Here is a 17,671-nt window from a genome sequence, read left to right as displayed (position 1 = left end):
GACTGGATGCTGGTGTGCTTTCTCCTGATCTTCCTGGGCTTCCCAGGATGGTGGCACTGTGCTGGGACATTCTTAAAATAGGAACCCCAGGCCAGCTGGTTATACCCATTGCTCTTGCATCCAGTGAGAAGTAAGACTTTGATTAGAGAAAATGGACAATAACAATGTGTATGTAGAATAACACCTGAGACCCAGGCTTAGAATGGGTAAATTCTCACTACTTCAGCTTTCAGTCAGAGAATATCTTTCAGAGAAGTAATTCGTGCTTTTTACTGTGGAAGAAGAAATGTAAATGAGTGCAGAAAGGCCCTCATATTTGGTAGGAGCACTTCCTGTACTGTGTGCTTCCTACACCACTTGAAGCAACCGCATCCCCTGGGCCCAGCCCTCTCCTTCAAGGCCTGCAATGCATACTTCGAGGGGTTGGCAGCACGGTGCTTCAATATTGTGACAACCTGCCCTGCAGGTGTGTCACAGGCTGGTGGCCTCAGCCTCCTCTGTTGTAAGTGTGTGTGAGTGTGTGTGTGGTGGGGGGATCAGTGGTTCACAGCCCAGCTTCCCAGAGCTTGCACCGTGAAGTTCAGCTCAGGGAAGAAGAGACCTACACAAGTGGGTAAGCTAAATCCCACCACGTCAGGACAGCTGTGAAAATCCTGTGCACACAAGGACTGAGGACAAGGGTTAGTGTGACCAGCACTGTAGACATTGCGTCTGTCCCCAAAGCTACAGTGTAATGTGGTGGGTACTGTTCACAAATCAATGTGGCTGGCAAGAGTAATGGTTTCCCACTTGTTCTTGTCCAGCATGGATGGGCTGCTACCTTCCAACGTGAAGAGTCTCTATGTAGGACACTGCTGGTGCCAAAAAGTTGGAAGCAAAAGCTTGGTGAGTCGTAACTCAGGCTCTTAAAACTCATGCATAGAAGGAGCACACATCACGGCTACCTCATTCTGTTGGTTAGACGGGGTCATCTGGCCCAGTCTGTGATCAGTGGAACAAGGGAGGTGTTATGCTTTGGATCTGAAATGTCCTCCCAAAAGCTCATGCAGCAATATTCAGAGGTGGAAAGACCTGATTATGAGAGTGCCGAGCTCATCCGTGGACTAATGCATTTGACCGATTAATAATTTGAATGGACTACTACGCGGTAGGTATAAAAAGGTAGGATGTGGTTGGAGGAAGTGGGTCACAGGGGGCATGGCCTTGGGGCCTGGATCTGTTGCCATCATCTTCCTGTCTCTGGGCTTCCTGCCTGCCCTGAGCTGAGCCGCGCCCCTGCACCACACCTGTCCACCATGATGTTCTGCCTCACGCAGAGCCCTGAGCAATTAGACTGAGACCTCTGAAACTGTGAGACAAAATAAACTTTTCCCCTTCTAAGTTGCTCTGGTCAGGTAGGTCACAGCAACAAAAATAACACAGGAGGGATAGGAGAGATGGCCAGCCCATATTTCATAACAACAATTCAGTCTACTGCAAGAATTGTATGTATATAACTTTGTCACTTGTCTGATTTCCTAGAGCATGTGGCTGCATTCAAGGGTCACATTTGGATGTTAAAATGTTTGATTTTGCTCCTGAGACCCTTCGGCCAATCTGTTGTCCACGTGCGCTGCTGTTTATCTCGTTAACCATCTCCTTCTGGTGATGCCCACCTTGACCTTCTTCACAGAGGCATTTCCAGAATGTGGTGGCTGGCCGCCTGGACACTATGCATTGGATTTCTGGTCCACATCCAGGACTGTGGCCAGTCTCACTCGTCTTCTCCACAAGGTTGTTCAATCAGCACTGTCATTTCAGGGTCTCCTTATCTGTGGGTAGGTGACATTGTAGGGCAAGTCTAATGAGGTCAGCTTCACTCTGGTGTGCCTTTCACTTGATGGTGTCTGAGTGTGGAGGTCTTATTGGTCTGATGAAATTCCCCTTCGGTCGAGTGATTGATGTTGGTGCGGTGTTGTGTTGTGCTCAGACTTCATGAGACCCCAGCTGTCCTCCTGCTCTGAGTGCCTGCTGTGCCCTGGTGTCCCTCTACTGGCTCTAAGAAGCATCATCAGCTTTCATTATCTCTCAGCAGAGGACTGAATGATTTTTTTGCCCTTATGAATGATTTCCATTCCACTAGAGGCTGCATTTTAGAGAATTGAATTGACAGTTGATGGTAAACAGTTCAAGTCTGGAAATTCCAATTTACTGTCATCAGTGACTATAGATATGATTTATAATTCAACTTGATTAGCACTTTCTTCTAACTTCTTTTAACTGGATAGGAATTACATGTGAGTGGTAAATTCATTCTTTCCAACTTTTTTCACAATGTGCTTTCTAAAAGCTCTCTGGTTGTTTCCGTGAACTTACAAATCAGAATGGGTGGGGAAAGTAGCCTGTGGTCCTACAATTGGAAGGCACAAGGTTTATCTGGACGCCCCAGGTGACCACCGCCTCACTTGAATCTCTCTGATCCTTATCTATCTCTATTTCGCCACCTGGTTTTTGTGAAAATTGTTTCAATGAAACTATAGTATGTGACCAGGGTTTTTGAATTAGAAAACCAGCTCTACAAGCAATGAACGAACTTGTTGTTTGCAAGAGAGAATGGTGATTTTCTGAAGTGCATACTGATTTTAATGTGCACAGTGTGTTCGAGCTCCCTAGATGGTGAGGTAATCAGGGCAGCTTTTCCTCCTCATGGGTGCAGAAGCACTGGCCACAAGTGTCTCACCTCGGCGTTGGCCCCTCGCCTCTCCCTGTTCACTCGCTGGGGTGCTCTTCCCGAGCCACATGGGCAGCCTCCTCCCTGCAGGCTTGCTCTGGATTCCCTCCCCAGGCCTCCCCTGTCCTCCAGAACTTGCACTCGCTGTTGGAACCCACCAGTGAGGTGTGATTGCTTAGGTTCTGTCCTTGGTGGGACACTTATTACCAGGCATGTGCAGCAGGATGTGGTTGTCTCTGAAACAGGGGTGTCAGTTTCCAGAAAGGACCAGCCATGGTAACATGAAGTGCTGGAATCCACATAGACGTGGAGGCCCCGACCCCCCTACTCAATAGGCTATTTCCCAGACACCCTAACTGGGGCTCAGAGGCTGATGTGATTTGATTGAAATGGCAGGGAAAAGGTGAAGACGCACGCAGAGAAGACGCGCATCGTCTCCCATGCCAGAGCTCTTTCCACTGTGAAAAGCTGCTCCCCATCTGATGTAAGAATGATGGCTTCTTTGTTTTGTCTTGTTATATGATTCGTCAAAGGAACACAAAGCAAGACCTTTCAAACAGGAGTACTCAGTGTACTCAGTGTGTGTGATTGACTAGTGATGATGCAAACACTCCAAGAAGGGACCTAGGAGACAGGAGCTTGTCTGGTAAGGGGAGGCAGCAACACTGCAGTGCTTACTAGAAAGCACTAGTACTTTGGGGATCTGCTGGTGATGCAGGCTGGGGCATCAGGTTGAGGATGCCTGGCTCTGAGAGACCATAAGAGAAGGTGTGAGCTGATGTGAGCTGGGGAGTCCTGGTGCGTCCTCTTCCCATTCCCACAGGTAACTTCAGAATGCAGAGCTTTTAGTATTCCCTTTCACGTAGGCACTAAGTTCCCCCAGGGCAGGGTTAGAGCCACACAGGGACCAGCAGCTGCTTCGGGATCTGATATTGGCCGCTCTGGTAGGTACTCTTTTTGGTAAAGAGAAGAATTTATAACAACACCCCTTTTGTTCATTGTGCTGGTTTGGCATCCTGATGGGATCAAATTACTCTTAAAATGATGACTTACAGATGAACATTCTGGCTAAGAAAAATTTACAAATTTTTATGGAAGGAATATTTCACCATTATCTTCCCTTTGAAAGATGCAACAACTTTAAAGGTTTATTATTGTGTGGATTATTGAAGGGACAGGGTATAATACACATCACTATGCCTTAGCTCAAAATTTAAGCACAGGTCCTCTTTGCTTACACTGGATTTTTCTATCAACCTTCTCCCACAAAAAAACAGCATATAGTTGTTGTATCTGCTTTGCATCATTATATTCAAAATACTTTGGAGCTCAGAGTGCCCTGGACTTTGATCAACAGAATATTGAAATTTACTAAATTCACTATAGAGGTTTTTCATAAGGTCCAGTTTAAAAAAAAAAATGAGTCCTAGGAAAAAAATTTATTCCTATTGAACAAGAATTGGAGGTTTTATAAAAGAGCATGTTAAAACAAAACCCCCAAACCAAGCCAAGTTACTCACTGGATAAACTTTGAATAGGCCAGAATCAGTTCTCTGTCGTTACACAAGCATTTCTAACAAGAGGAGGAAGCAGTGGGGTGTGCATCCATCAGCTTAATGGACAACTTGACTTTCCGAAAGTATCCTGAAGGACTTTGTCCATTGTCCTTTGGAAGATAATTTCGCTAAGTGATATCTGGCATATTAAGCACCTAAATTTGTGTGCTGCTTTCAGATAATTTGGCAGAACACGCAGCTACATTAGAAAAAGCTGAAATATTAATGGAAATATTAACCTTGTCAGATTACCAATTGGGTTGAAATTTGTCCTGTGTGCCAGAATACTGGGCTTTTGTTTCTCCAGTGACTTCCTGGGAAGGCAAAGGAAAGATTGTGGAGCTTAAAAGTCTGTAATATTGGGGTTTTCTTTTAGGTCAGAGATATTTTAAAGGGGAGAAAGACAAACTTAAAAGAAAGAGTTTTGACTTTACCACTTTGAGCTCAATCCTTCCTGAGGTTCCTGTGGCCCCGCCCTGGATGGGCACAGAGACTGGGTCCTGCTCCTGAGCCCAACCAGAGGCTGTGCCCTCTGCTGATGGAATCACAAGGTGGTGGGGAAGCCTCTGGTGCGGAAGCCTCTGGTGCGGCTGGCTGGCTGTTCCCAAAATCTTTATTGCAGACTAAATTCACTCGAATTCTTAAGTACAACAAAAGAAACAAATTGCTTTACATAACATATGAATTTTATTTTCTATATATTTTCTAGCCACTTATAAAAAGTTAGTTGTCCTCTCCATTTGGGTTTAAAATGGAGATCATAATTTATATTTGGATGCTAAATGAGACTGGGGGTAGGAGAGAATTACTATATTTGACTCTCCTTTTTTTTGGTCATGGAATCTGTGTCTTTCGGGAGGTACTGGCTCTTTGGGGTTTGGCATAGTCTTATGACAGAATGTAAGAGGAGGAGGGACGAGGCCTGGAAATGTCACTGTTAGGCTTATGCCAACTGGGCCCCAAGACAGGATGTTGGTGCAGTTGTTCACTTGGAGTGGTTCTGGGGGCAAAAGTGAGGGAGTGGACAGGGAGGGAGGCCGTGGTTGAAAGGGGCCTGTCACTGGTGGCAATAGGAACTCCATCCTGCTGGGCCCTCTAAGGGACATGCAGGACAGGAGAGGCAGATGCTCAAGTCCTCTGCTAAGACCCAGGAAGTGGCAGAGGGGAAACCCAGCAACCTGCAGTGCCCTCCCAGGGAGGCAGAGGGGACAGTGCTGGGCTGAAAAGCTGGCCATATTGGGCTTTTCCTTCATTAGGCATTTCAAAAGCAGAGAAAGACAAATTTAAGGGAAAGGGTCCTGACTCACCATGTCCAAATGCAGGGTTTTCATGGAGCCTCAGCCCATGGCCCAGCTCTGACCACCAGAAGCAGTGTGCCTGCCCCACTGTGGGGACTCCAGACCAAGTCCAGAAGGACACCCACCATCTGTACAAACTGACACAGACCCTGGAGAGCCCGCTGGGGATTAAACGCAGTAGATTAACCTTCAAAAGTCCTCTAGAATGACTGCAAACTTTCAAAGTTGCACTTCTGTGATAATTGTTCTAAAAATGCACTTTTCTTGAAGAGTCTGGGACAATGCCACCCTAACTAAAATAAGTATATACTAAAGCAAGCACAGTATGCCACGTGAGTATTTCTTACTTACTGGACTTGCCAAATTTGGAGAAATACACAAAGATTCACAAAAAGCTTGTATGCTGCGTCTTTGTGTTCTGCTTGCAGTTTCTCAAAAGGTTGTTTGGCAGAGGCTAATATTTCTACTCATTTTGATAATAATTTTGAATCTCTAAAGGATACTGGGTCCTCATCACAGAGGAAATGAAATATTGGAATATATGCAACTAGCTTTTTTAGGACGTGTGGAATATTAGTTGTCTTTCCAATGTGCAATAAACCTTGCACTTCATCTCTCAAATGAACAAGTAGGCAAAAATGAGCGTTTTTATCTTAGACTGACCACTAGTTTCTAGGATTTTAATATCATTCCTGCTTCACTATTTTATAATCAAAATAGATACATAATATCCTTGGGGAAATAGCTTTGCCTTTCTCTATTCTTGGTGCTGAAAAACACTCATACTTAGACCTTAAAAAATAATAAATAACATAATAGCATAGTTTGACCTCAGAAAACTTGATTTTTTTCTGTCAATATGCATTTCTAGGATCTATATTTTCACTTGTAGGAAATCGTCCCACGTTGGCCTCATTCCAGGTCAGTGGTGATTTCCAGGACCTCTTGGCTGTCTCCACAGTTGTCTGAAACATGTCCACTCTTTCTCGCCCCCCACCCTGGTTTTAGGAGCGGCTTCTGCTCTCCCTGCTACCAGCTCACATCGCCATGGAAATGAAAGCTGAGATCATCCAGAGGCTGCAAGGCCCCAAAGCAGGCCAGATGGAAAACACAAACAACTTCCACAACCTGTACGTCAAACGGCACACCAACGTGAGGTACGCATGCCCAGGCCCTCCGCGGCGTGGGGGTCCGCCTGCCTGTCAGGGGCAGTTCCCCCTGCGAGCCTCGTCTTACAGCATCACTCCTCTCTAGCTGTTGGTTCTGCACAGGTGGAGCAGGTCCCACCCCATTCATCCCTCTGAGCCTCTTGGGCCATTAAGATTTAAGATAAGAAGATGTGATGTGGTCCTCTTTAGTGGACAGAGTTGCCTTCCATAGTTTGTGATTGTTCACAGAGGGAGAGAGGTGGACAGTGGGTCCTAACCCCAAGGCCAGGTTGCAGTACGATGAGAGGGAGTGTCCCTGGCTCTCCAGGCACAAGGACTGATGTCCCAAGGTGGGCTTTTGGGGGCAGGGCCTCTGTGATGGACAACTAGTGACAGAGGCCACAGGGGACTGATGTGCAGCTTAATTAATTCATCATGAAGTTTCTGCTGTGCAAAGGCTGGTTGATTACACTGGCTTCTCAGGGAGTCACCCTGGAATCATAGCACCTGGGAAGCTAACCTTCTGTCATCGTACGATTGTGGCCAGAACTGTGAGGCCTCGAAGCTGGTCCAGGGGGCAGCGCCAGGATGCGGGGGCACACCAGCTGATCCCTGTCCCAGTAGATGCTCAACCAAAGTTAACATTCCGTCTCACATGATAAGAACAATGTTGAGGCTTCCATGTCTCCTGACCTCTAGAGAGGACCTGTGAGGGGCCCTCATCTCAAACTGAATAGGGGACCCCTCCTGTCCCTGCAGAGCCAGGTCCATCACTGGGTTCCATACCCCACCCATTCTGGTACCTCTGCTTTTGGGGGTTTGTTCTTCGATTCACTGATTATGTTGATGTGGTACTTTCTATGCTAGGTTAATAGTCATCTCAATAAGTAACCTGTGCACGTATCCACCTCATTTGTGGTGCTTTGGTGGTGTTAGCTGAGTTGTCAGAGAGGGTGCTTGATCAATAGTTCAAACATCACCACAGCTGAAATTGGTTGAGCATCTACAAGAATTGGGATCTGGCCAGTGTACCCCTGAGTCCAGATTCTCCACCTCAGGCAGCTGCCTCTAGGACCAGCTGCTTTAGGTCAAGGCTTTGATGAAAATAAACTTTAACTAAAACCTAAATACATTGCAAGGATAAGTTTACCTTGACGTCAGATCTTAGAAAACTTCTACAGAGTCAATAGTATGCATGACCCAAGCATACAAAGATGTGAACACACAGTAACAAACTGACTTTGGAAAACAGATTATAGAGAAATCAGTCAAGTCAGAACTAAGGAGCTAAAACATTCAAGAAAAAAATTTTTTTTTATTCTGTTAATAGCATTTACTGTTTTTTTTTTTTCTCTAAACACGGCATCAGGGTAAAACCTCGCTGCGTTGTTGCGTCCTGATTCTCCGTGGCCTTTCCCTGAGTCTTGCCCGTCAGTTCTGAAATGTTCACAGACTGACCATAACTTTAAAAAAGTTCGATGAAATTAATAAAGCAGGAACAAGCACACCTCCCTTAATCTCATGCACCGTCCACCTCTCTAACTCCCTCTCTTTCCTAGCTCAGATCCTAGAAAGCGTTTGCTGCACTCTCTGATGGCCTCCCTGTCTTCTCTCCCTGCTGAAGTCGCCACTCTCAGGAACCCCCAGGCCACAGAACTAACTTGCCAAACTCCTCCCAGCTGGTCTGCATCCGCATCCCACTGACCACGTGGGTACTCTGACCCCTCTGACCTGGTCCTGCAGTCCCTTGATCTCCAGGGTATTTCATTTCCTTTGTTCTTTTCCATGGTCTCCTCTGTGGCTTTCTGAGTCTAGCCTCTCCTATAGGTCAGTGTGGCCAGACGGAAAGTTAATATTCCGACTCACTCTCAGGTTCCTCTGTTCTCTCCAGCCCTCCCCCAAGACTTTAATCCCCCTGTAAATGAGGTTGACATGTGACCTATACAGGACTACCCAGGCTTGGGCTGTCCAAGACAGCACCATCAGACTAACACAACCCATGATGAACTAGTCGTCTCCCCTAAAGCTTGCTGTGATCTGTGCAAACCTCGGTTCCTAAACCCCATTTCACAGCCAGAAACTAGTCTTCATCTTCTGCGCTTCCTTTTCCCAGATGATCCCACCAACATCCAATTAATAACAACATCGGGTCCGTCTCCTTCCACATCTGTCTGCTTCTCTCCCCGGCCCCCCACTATAAACTGTTAAAGCCCTTCCACAGGGTTCTTCTGGACTCCAGGGAAATGGTCCTAACTGACCTGCCTGCTTCTGGATGCACAGCCAGAGGGACCTTTACAATAGGGTTGACCTGGTCAGGTTCCTTCCTGAGTGGCCCCATAGTACCCTGTTCTTCTCTTCTTTGCACATTAGGTCACAATTTGTGAACATTTCAGAACTGCCAGCCTGCTTATTTCTTTAGAATTTTCTGCAACCAAATAACCTGTACACCTGCCTAAGGTATCTACAGCTCACTCATCACAGGCTGCTTTGACCTCCAAAAGCTTGACCACAGGAAGCACTGTGGACTTGTGAACATGAGGAAGTAGAGTCAGCTGCCTCCTGATTCTGCTTGGGGGTCAGACGCTCTTTTCTGAATGGGCAGACTTAATCCTTCCTTTTGGACCACAGCTCAGGGTCAGCCGTCCCTGCCTGTCTCTACATGTGATCATGGGAGAGGAAGGAGTGGATCTAGGGGTCATCTGGGCAGAATGGAGGGCTGCACCCCAAAGCCTTGGTTTTCCTACAACTATCAGAAGTCTCCTGTGCTGCTGTCCATCTCTCAAGGTGAAGCCAAGGCCTGTGCTGAGCTCAAGGAGTAGAGGTCCTGCCCTGATCTGCCAGGGCCCCTGTTGCTTGGTGCTATATTATTTTTTGTCTTGTTTTTATTGTGATAAAATATTCATAACATTTATATATTAACCATTTCAATTGTACAGTTTGGTGAGATTAAACACATGCATAATGTCCTGCAACCATCTCTACCCTCTACCCCAGGACATTATCTTCACTCCACACAGAACATCTGTCCCTATTCAGCAACAAGACCACACACCCCTCCCTCAGCCCCTGTGGTCCTATTCTGCTTGCTTTCTCTGTGGTGTGTCTACTCTGGGGACCTCACTTAGGAGGCATCATGCACTGTTTGCCATTTGTACCTTGCGTTTCTCACTTAGCAGGATGTCTTCTAGTGTTGCAGCGTGTGTTGGAATTTCCTTTCCTTTACCAGCCGATACTCCCCTTTTCTGTATACACCACGTTTTTTCTACCCATTCATGTGTTGATGGGCATTCAGGTTACCTCTGTCTCAGCGGTTGTGAACAGAGCAGCTGTGAAGGTTTGTGTGCACGTCTGTTCAAGTCCCTGATTCCAGAGCTGTGGAATGTGCATCCAGAGGTGGGACAGCTGAATTCCCTGCTATTCGATCGAGTGCTTTGAGGAGTGAGCATGTCATTTTCTCTGGTGGCTTTACCTTTACACCAGCAAAGTACAAGTTTGCAGTTTCTCCAGGTGCCCAGCCCTGTTCTTTTCTGTGTGTTGCTTTTGTTAATCAAAAGTAACAAAAAGTGACTATGTAATGCTCATTATTTTTCTTTCATGGTGCTTCTTAAGCCAGAGCATATTCCATCTCAATGTCAAGTACCAGGAGGAATTTAGGTTTCTTTATAAGAACTTTCCACAAGTCAGAGAACTGCTGTTGTGTAGGAAAGGTAGTGTCATGCACGTGGCTGCTGTGTGTCCCTGTTCTAAGCCTGTACACAGGCCTGGGCCATCTCACAGCAGCCTCCACCCTCTGCTCCTCCCAGGAGGGGACCACACAGTTAGTCCCCACAGTGACGACCCTGGACTCCTCAACAAGTAATCCACACACCCCCAGCTTTCTTTCCCGGTTCTCTGCCATGTTCCTTTATAGAGCTTACCAGAGTGTAGGTAGGCATTTACTGATGCCTTTGTTCACTGGATGCACCAAGCCAACTGAATTCTGAGATCAGGAAGAAATCCCGTGTCTGCTTCATCCTGGCAGGTGGCAAGTACTCCAGAATCACTTGTTAAGTAGTCTTTTATCTTAAAAAAGAAGATTATTGCCAGGCCTGGTGGCACACAGCTGTAATCCCAGCAACTCAAGAGGCTGAGGCAGGAGGATCACAAGTTCAAAGCCAGCCTTAGCAACTTAGCGAGAATCAAGCAACTTAGTGGGACCCTTCTCTAAATAAGATATAAGGGACAAGGGATATAGCTCAGTGGCAAAGTCCCCTGGGTTCAATCCTCAGTACCATAAGTAAATAAATAAACAAATAAATAAACATTATTCCATTTTATTTCCTTGGAGCACTCCAATCAGGATTGGGTTTTACTATTTGCCTCTCCCCCTTAGGAGTGTTTTATATACATCATGTAACAATTCAAGTAGTAGCATGCTCAGTTCGTCACCAGAGTTTCCCAGGTGTGATGGAAGTTAGGATATAGGCATCACATAAACATGAGGAAAGGTGACCAGAGAGAGGTCAGCATGGCACATGGGTGAGGTGGGACTTCTCTCCCTAGTAATTCTTCATTTTAACTACAAAAACTGGACACTAAGAAAGCACTTAAATGGGCAATTTAACAAAAGTGTTATACATTCTCTCTCCAAGAAAATAACATCTTTCTCATGAAAATACAAAGTATAAAAGTCCCAATACTCTTGTAATGGAAAAATTGTCATGATTTTCTTAGCAAATGCCAAGCCTTAAGTCTGTCCCCACCCCGTGTTCCCATAGCATCTTGTACGCCGACATCGTGGGCTTCACGCGGCTGGCCAGCGACTGTTCCCCGGGGGAGCTGGTGCACATGCTGAATGAGCTCTTTGGGAAGTTCGACCAGATCGCCAAGGTGAGCAGGGCTTCCCTCCCCCGAGAGCCCGCGGGAGACCCGGCTTCCTTTCCCTCGATCCCACTATCCATATCTCACTATTTTCAAAAAAGCACCCTTCAGGAACGTCGTTTGTAAAACTGGCTGGTTTTATTTGCTGTTGAGCCTTGATGAGTCTCAAGCCCGTATTCAGAATATGAAATGCCATGGTTTCAGATTCTCACGTTTTCACCCATTTTTGAAGCTTCTGCTTGTGTGTTCATCAGCTCCACGTGATAAGCCATTCAGCACAAAGAGATTCCACTGCTGTTCTCTCGGCCCGGTGCTGTTGGGAGGCACTCCAGGGGCATTTCCAAGTCGAGGGGCTGCTGAGGTCATTCTAGCTCATCTACCCACCATAGCTACCCTGTGCTCATGTTGTCAATGGGACCCTGGAGACCACCTAAAATAGGACAATACCCTGGGCAAGCCCTGCACTTACTGCCACCTTGTGTTCTCCTAGCCTGGTGTGCCACTTGTGCAGAGGTGCAAGCTCAGGACTGGCCTGGCATGTGCTTGTGGTGGGAAAGTCCACATAGGAGATTATAGAGGTTATCTAAAACTGCCCTGAACCTTGCTTGTTGGAACTTGTAGGGTTGCTTGTGAGACTTGCAGCTCTTTCCTTCCCATAAGACATTTCCAATCAGCCTAATTCTATAAGTTGTTCTAAAAAAAAAAATAGTCCATTATGCCTATTTATCAGTTACTTATATGTGTAAGGGATGGTCCTAAATTTAGTTTGCTGTGTGGTTGAGCTCACTTTTTAACAATACAGATCATTCCAGCCAAGTGTCTTAGGAAGAAATCTGGCCTGCAGATGTTGGCAAAATCACTCTTGGGTGCAGCTTCCCAAGTTTGTCCCCTAGGCTGCCTGGCAGCTCTCACTGGGGACTTTTAAGAATCAGTGAGATAATAGCTCTGTTTGCCTCCTTCACCCACACAAGGAAGGGCTGAGCTTTATAGGTGGTCATTTATGGAAAGAAAAAAGCTGAAACCTAAAAAATAACCTACAGTTTTTCATTAATAAGAGATCATTGTTGGAATACCTGGTCATGGCAGGAGGAAACATCCCAACTGTGGCTGGTGGTAGCATGACTCCACTGTCCACAGGATATTCTCTGTTCCCTGTGAGTCTCAGGGTCCACATTTTCCATTTTGGTAGTAACAATAGTCATATTGGAAAAGGGGCATACCCTACTCCGGTATGACTTAATCTGAACTAATTGCATGGATTCTATTGACACATAAGATCAGATCCAAGTATTGGGACAAATGTCATGTATAAATTTGGAAGAATGCCACTGATTATGCTTAGCAGAGGTACTCAGTGTGACTTCCTCTAACCAAAGGAACAGAGGAATGTCTAGGCAAAATCTGAGTCCAGCCTGGGTACACTTGGTCCATCCATTGTAGTTCAAAATGGCAGCCCACTTTGGACACCAGTTCATGGCTCACAGCTGGACAACATGGACATAGAGAGTGCCATCAGCAAAGGTAGTCCAGACAACTGAACAAACAGTGTGTGAAGCTCATCACTTTAAGCCAACAGACTCAAAATCATTGTCATGCACTCTTGCTAACCCTCATGCTTTCTACACCCAGGATGTCTATTTAGGGAGTGTGGGAGGGCAGCCTGGCTAATAAGTAATTGTTTGCCTTTTTCTTATTTATGATATTGTTATTGGAATTGATAGTACTATAAATAAGCACAAAAATATGTCACAGCTTGTGAGCTATTAGGGAAAGAAATATGTCAAATCTTCAAATATTGGGGAAAGAAATATGTCAAATCTAACTCATGCTCAAAAGGAAAAAGATGTCATGTTTCTGATGGTGTTTGAAATTGTTCAGTTTATACACAAACCTGTATTAGCATCAAAGGAAAAATTTTGTGTTTGGAACATCTTTGGTTTTTGTTTTATTTTGCTGAAAAGTCTATATGCTGATTGAAAAGGTTAGAAATGGATGGGATGTAAGATTGATGCATATATGAGTGTAGTTAATCTAAAAACAACTCAAGTCATGAAAAAAATGAGTTGTTCAAACTTTATATTGAAACAGTTTAGCCTAAAATCAGAATTGAATTTTAAATTACTTGGCGGTGTTGAATGGAGGCTTATTATTAGGCTGTGAAGATGTTTATCAGATGCTGGTGTCTACAGGTAACAATCTGCTTCAGGTTTAAAATTAATGAAGAAAACCGCAGCCTAACGGAGAATGACATAAGATTCTTAAGTCCCACCGAGCTGAGCTCTGGCCATCACCTTCTGCTCTGAAAGATTCTGCTCTGCATCAAATGCTTTATTTCCCCCTCCATGTTTGGAGATGTTCAAACTGAAGAGAATGATGCTACTGTTTCCTCCTCTGCTTCTAATTAAGTGTGAAGTTTTCTCTGTTCTCCTTTTTCTTCCTCTTCCCCTTGATCTTCCTTATTTCCAAATAAGCATTGGGTGAGGGTCGGCCATTCTTGCTGGTCAGGGAAGGGAAGCGTGAGTTCTCATTTCTGTTCCCACCTGCCCCATCTGCCGGGGCCGTGTCAGTAGAACCAGCGCTGGATGGCATCCGGTGACTGAATCATCACACCAGTGTATGGTGCAAATGGATTCTGTGATTTCTTCTTCCAGGAGAATGAGTGCATGAGGATTAAAATTTTAGGAGACTGCTATTACTGTGTTTCCGGACTTCCTATCTCTCTCCCTAACCATGCCAAGAATTGCGTGAAAATGGGACTGGATATGTGTGAAGCCATAAAGTAAGTGCACTGTTTAAGGGTTTTTTTTTTCTTTGACATTTAACCATTTTGAGTTGTGATTCTCACCTGAATCTATTTCTATTTTTCTGTCTACTGTTGCTAAATGCATTGCTGTATATTTAAATATAAATATGCAGTTACCCATTTGTTGGTATGTGAGTAGTGCAGTCCAAAGTAAAACTTCTGTAAGTTTTTGCTATTGTCATTATCAGCCTTATGGAAACTAAATTGGAAATTTATGGGAAGACGCTATTTTGTTTGTTTCAAAGGTGATTTTTAAAATTTCTGAGTATTTTCTTTGATCTCAAGGAGAAAAATCTGCACTGTGGCATCTCTCCAATTTCTGATGAAAAATATGATTACATAAACTATAAAGAAAAGTGGTTTTTACCAAAGACTGCAATTAATATAAAAATGCAATCCAGAATTCCTTCATTTAGTCAACAATGCTCAGCTCTATGAATGAAGTTTCAATCAATATCTGTTGTCTGCATTATGTCTATAGTTTATTTTATTGTACATCTAGAGAAGGTTTGCATTGGATACTAATATCAATACCATTGGCAGATACTGGGAAAACAAAAGGTAAAAGGTGATTTTTGTTGGCAATACCATCATCTTTCTTTAGCCCTTTGTAGAAGCTATTCTTAAATGATAATATCTTTTGTTTGCTGATTGCATAATTTGTGGACATTTTATTTTTGAGTCATCTCAGTCAAGAGGCTTTTTCCTTACCCTCCACAGTTTTTGTTTTGTTTTGTTTTTTAATCTGAAAAGACTTGAAAAAAGTACTCGATGTTCTAGCTCCTTGTCTCAAAGTTAGAGCAAGTAAGGCCAAGAGGAAAGTAGAAAGTCCAGGGGTCACTTGCTTGCCCATCGTGTATGCTGACCACATGTTGAAGTGACTAAAATGTTAGCAGGTGCATTTCTCAGTGCTGACCCAGGAAGGTAAAAGGAGCCCCAGCTTCAGTCCGTGAGGCCACGATCTCCCTGAGGGGAGGAGAGACCTCCATGTTCTATCCAGATCCACAAGCTCAGCAGCAGACCACTGTGGTACCACTGGGCGGAACGGGAATGGGAGGGAAGTAAAGCGAGAAGGGAGGAGTAGTCGCTGGGGACTCCGTTCCCCTGTACAGCATGTGCTACGTGGAAAATGACCGTTCTCTACTTGCTTATTCCCATAAATAAGTCCTTTGCGTGGTGCACAAAAAAAAATATCGTTTTGACTTTTTTCTAACGTAACCCCTCTGACTCCATGTGTCTAGGTAGACATGAATCCAATCAGTGGAACTAATATGTTTTCTTAAATTTATAACCTGCTCTGGAGGCAACCCCAGGGTTGGTTTGAAATTCAAGGTGAAATGGGTTCTATTGGAGGAAAGAACTTTCCTTGAAGAAAAGTATCTTTCTCGATCTTCTTTTCAAGCAAGTGTGGGAAAGAGTTTTATGAAGGGCAGAATTATGCATATCAACAACTTTGAATTAAACTATCCATTTTTTTCTCTGAAGCTTGATTTCTGCTTTCAAATTAACTATTTTATATTTGCATAACATAAAGTTATTTCAATGTGCTGAAGAGCTTTAAGGAGGAAGAATACTCATGGCTTGTCCCAGTTTATAAGAAACACCTTTTTATTACATTATTTTATGTCTATGTCACATGTTGTTTTCTATATATTGAGACATTTGGGTTATATTTGGGTTATACCACTGTCACATATGCAATTTGCTGACGTACATACGTACACTCAGATGTTGTGCAGACAACGTCCTCCAGAACCTTCTACTGCTCAGGCAGAGGCTCTGCACCCTGGAAGTAGTGACTCCCACGCCCCCTCCCAGCCCCTGGCCATCACTATTTTCTGTCTCCAATTTGCCTGTTTTAGGTGGTTCCCCTGAGTGGAATCGTGCAGTGTCTCTCCTTTGGCATTGGCTTCTTTCCCTGGGCACAGGCTTTCTTGGCAGGACAGCCTTCCCTCATGCAGACACAGGGCCGTGTTTCCTTTGTCCATTCATGGTTGAAGCATCGGCCCTGTCTGACTGTGTCCACACCCTCAGCCATGCTGGCAGTTTTGAGGAAATTCCCCAGTGCTTGCTCGCCTCAGTTTTCAAATCATACCATGGCTCTGTGTCCCTGTGACCTGCCACCCACTGACAAAGGGACTCAGCTTCCTCCCTCTATCATGTGTCACCTTCTTGTCTTATGGCTGACAACAGGTTGTCCGGTCACACCTCCAATAATGCTGGGGACAAAGTGGGCATCTCACAAGTCCCAGGCACCCTTCATCGACTCTTGTGGCCTCTCACATGATTCTTTGTGCCATTTTCTCTCTCATTTGTGTTCTCATTTCTTGAACCATGGGTGGGGATGAATATTAGGATTTTAATTTTTTAAGCTGTGGAAGGATACTTCCCCCCCCCCCAGGAAACCACTTATTTTTGCATCATGGGCCTGTTTCCTTTATCACTTTTGGCATGCCCAAGTGGTGCATTTCATCACAGGGCCTCGCCTGTGCCACTGTGCCATTCGGGATGTTAATGATGCATCTCACTAGGACTCAGTCTCTTTCTCCTCGCTGTGTGCATTGAGACCTGTTGCTTTCCTCCACGTTTTCTCTGGGGTTGCTTTCCCCCATGCAGCCAGGATCATCTTCCTGCACTCTCCTCTTACAACAGAACTTTAAATGAAAAATGGATTTAGTTGGAGGAAATGAAGAAGCATTGCCCGGCATTTCCATTTTCCCTATTGAAGTTCTTCACTTGTCTGTTAAGGAGTTAGTAATAAAGCCCTAAAGTGTGTTTAAAACAAATTTTTAAATTAATTTCTTTTGTAGGATATGTCTTGCATTATTAAAACTTTTCAATAGCATTTCTTCTCTTCTTGATTAAAGAATATGCACAATTGTAAAAGCTTCATCTCATGATTTTTTTAAAAAATCTTGATTCAAGCTAATGTCATTACCAAACTATCTGTGTTGAGTTCTCTTGTTAGCAGAGTATTCACTGGGGGCATGCACCCCGGGAAGCACTAGAATTGCAAATGGAGTCTAAGGCATTTCTGAGGCAGTGAGCACAGCAGGGGGCAGCACTGGATAACCAGGAGTTTCATGCGTGTTGTTGAAGCGCGGGCTTGGTCATCTCCATGATCTGGCCTGATCTGGCCTTACCAGCCAGAGATTAGAACTAGGGTCCAATCTGGGAGCTGCTGAGAAGAAGAGCCCTTCCTCTTGGCTCAGGGCAGCCATCTCCCGCCACAGGAAGAATTCGTGGCAGCATTTCTGACAACCTAAAAGATTCTGAATAATGAAATGCCAGGGAAA

General features: G+C 44.8%; 1 protein-coding gene across 1 annotated transcript in view; it reads left to right on the top strand.

Annotated features, from left to right (window-relative positions):
- Positions 1-17,671, top strand: part of Adcy2 (adenylate cyclase 2) — a 377,019-nt gene that overhangs the window by 250,932 nt on the left and 108,416 nt on the right. Inside the window, exons 5-7 of the mRNA XM_046430364.1 lie at positions 6,573-6,721; positions 11,470-11,581; positions 14,224-14,351. Of these exons, the coding sequence (XP_046286320.1) occupies positions 6,573-6,721; positions 11,470-11,581; positions 14,224-14,351 (389 nt within the window). The remainder of the gene's footprint in view (positions 1-6,572; positions 6,722-11,469; positions 11,582-14,223; positions 14,352-17,671) is intronic.

Source organism: Marmota monax, unplaced genomic scaffold (assembly GCF_021218885.2).
Source record: "Marmota monax isolate L192 unplaced genomic scaffold, Marmota_monax_Labrador192_F-V1.1 WCK01_AAM20220418_F8-fsc00082, whole genome shotgun sequence".
Lineage (NCBI taxonomy): Eukaryota > Metazoa > Chordata > Mammalia > Rodentia > Sciuridae > Marmota > Marmota monax.
Note: the sequence above shows the minus strand (reverse complement) of the source record. Positions and strands in the feature narration are given on the sequence as shown.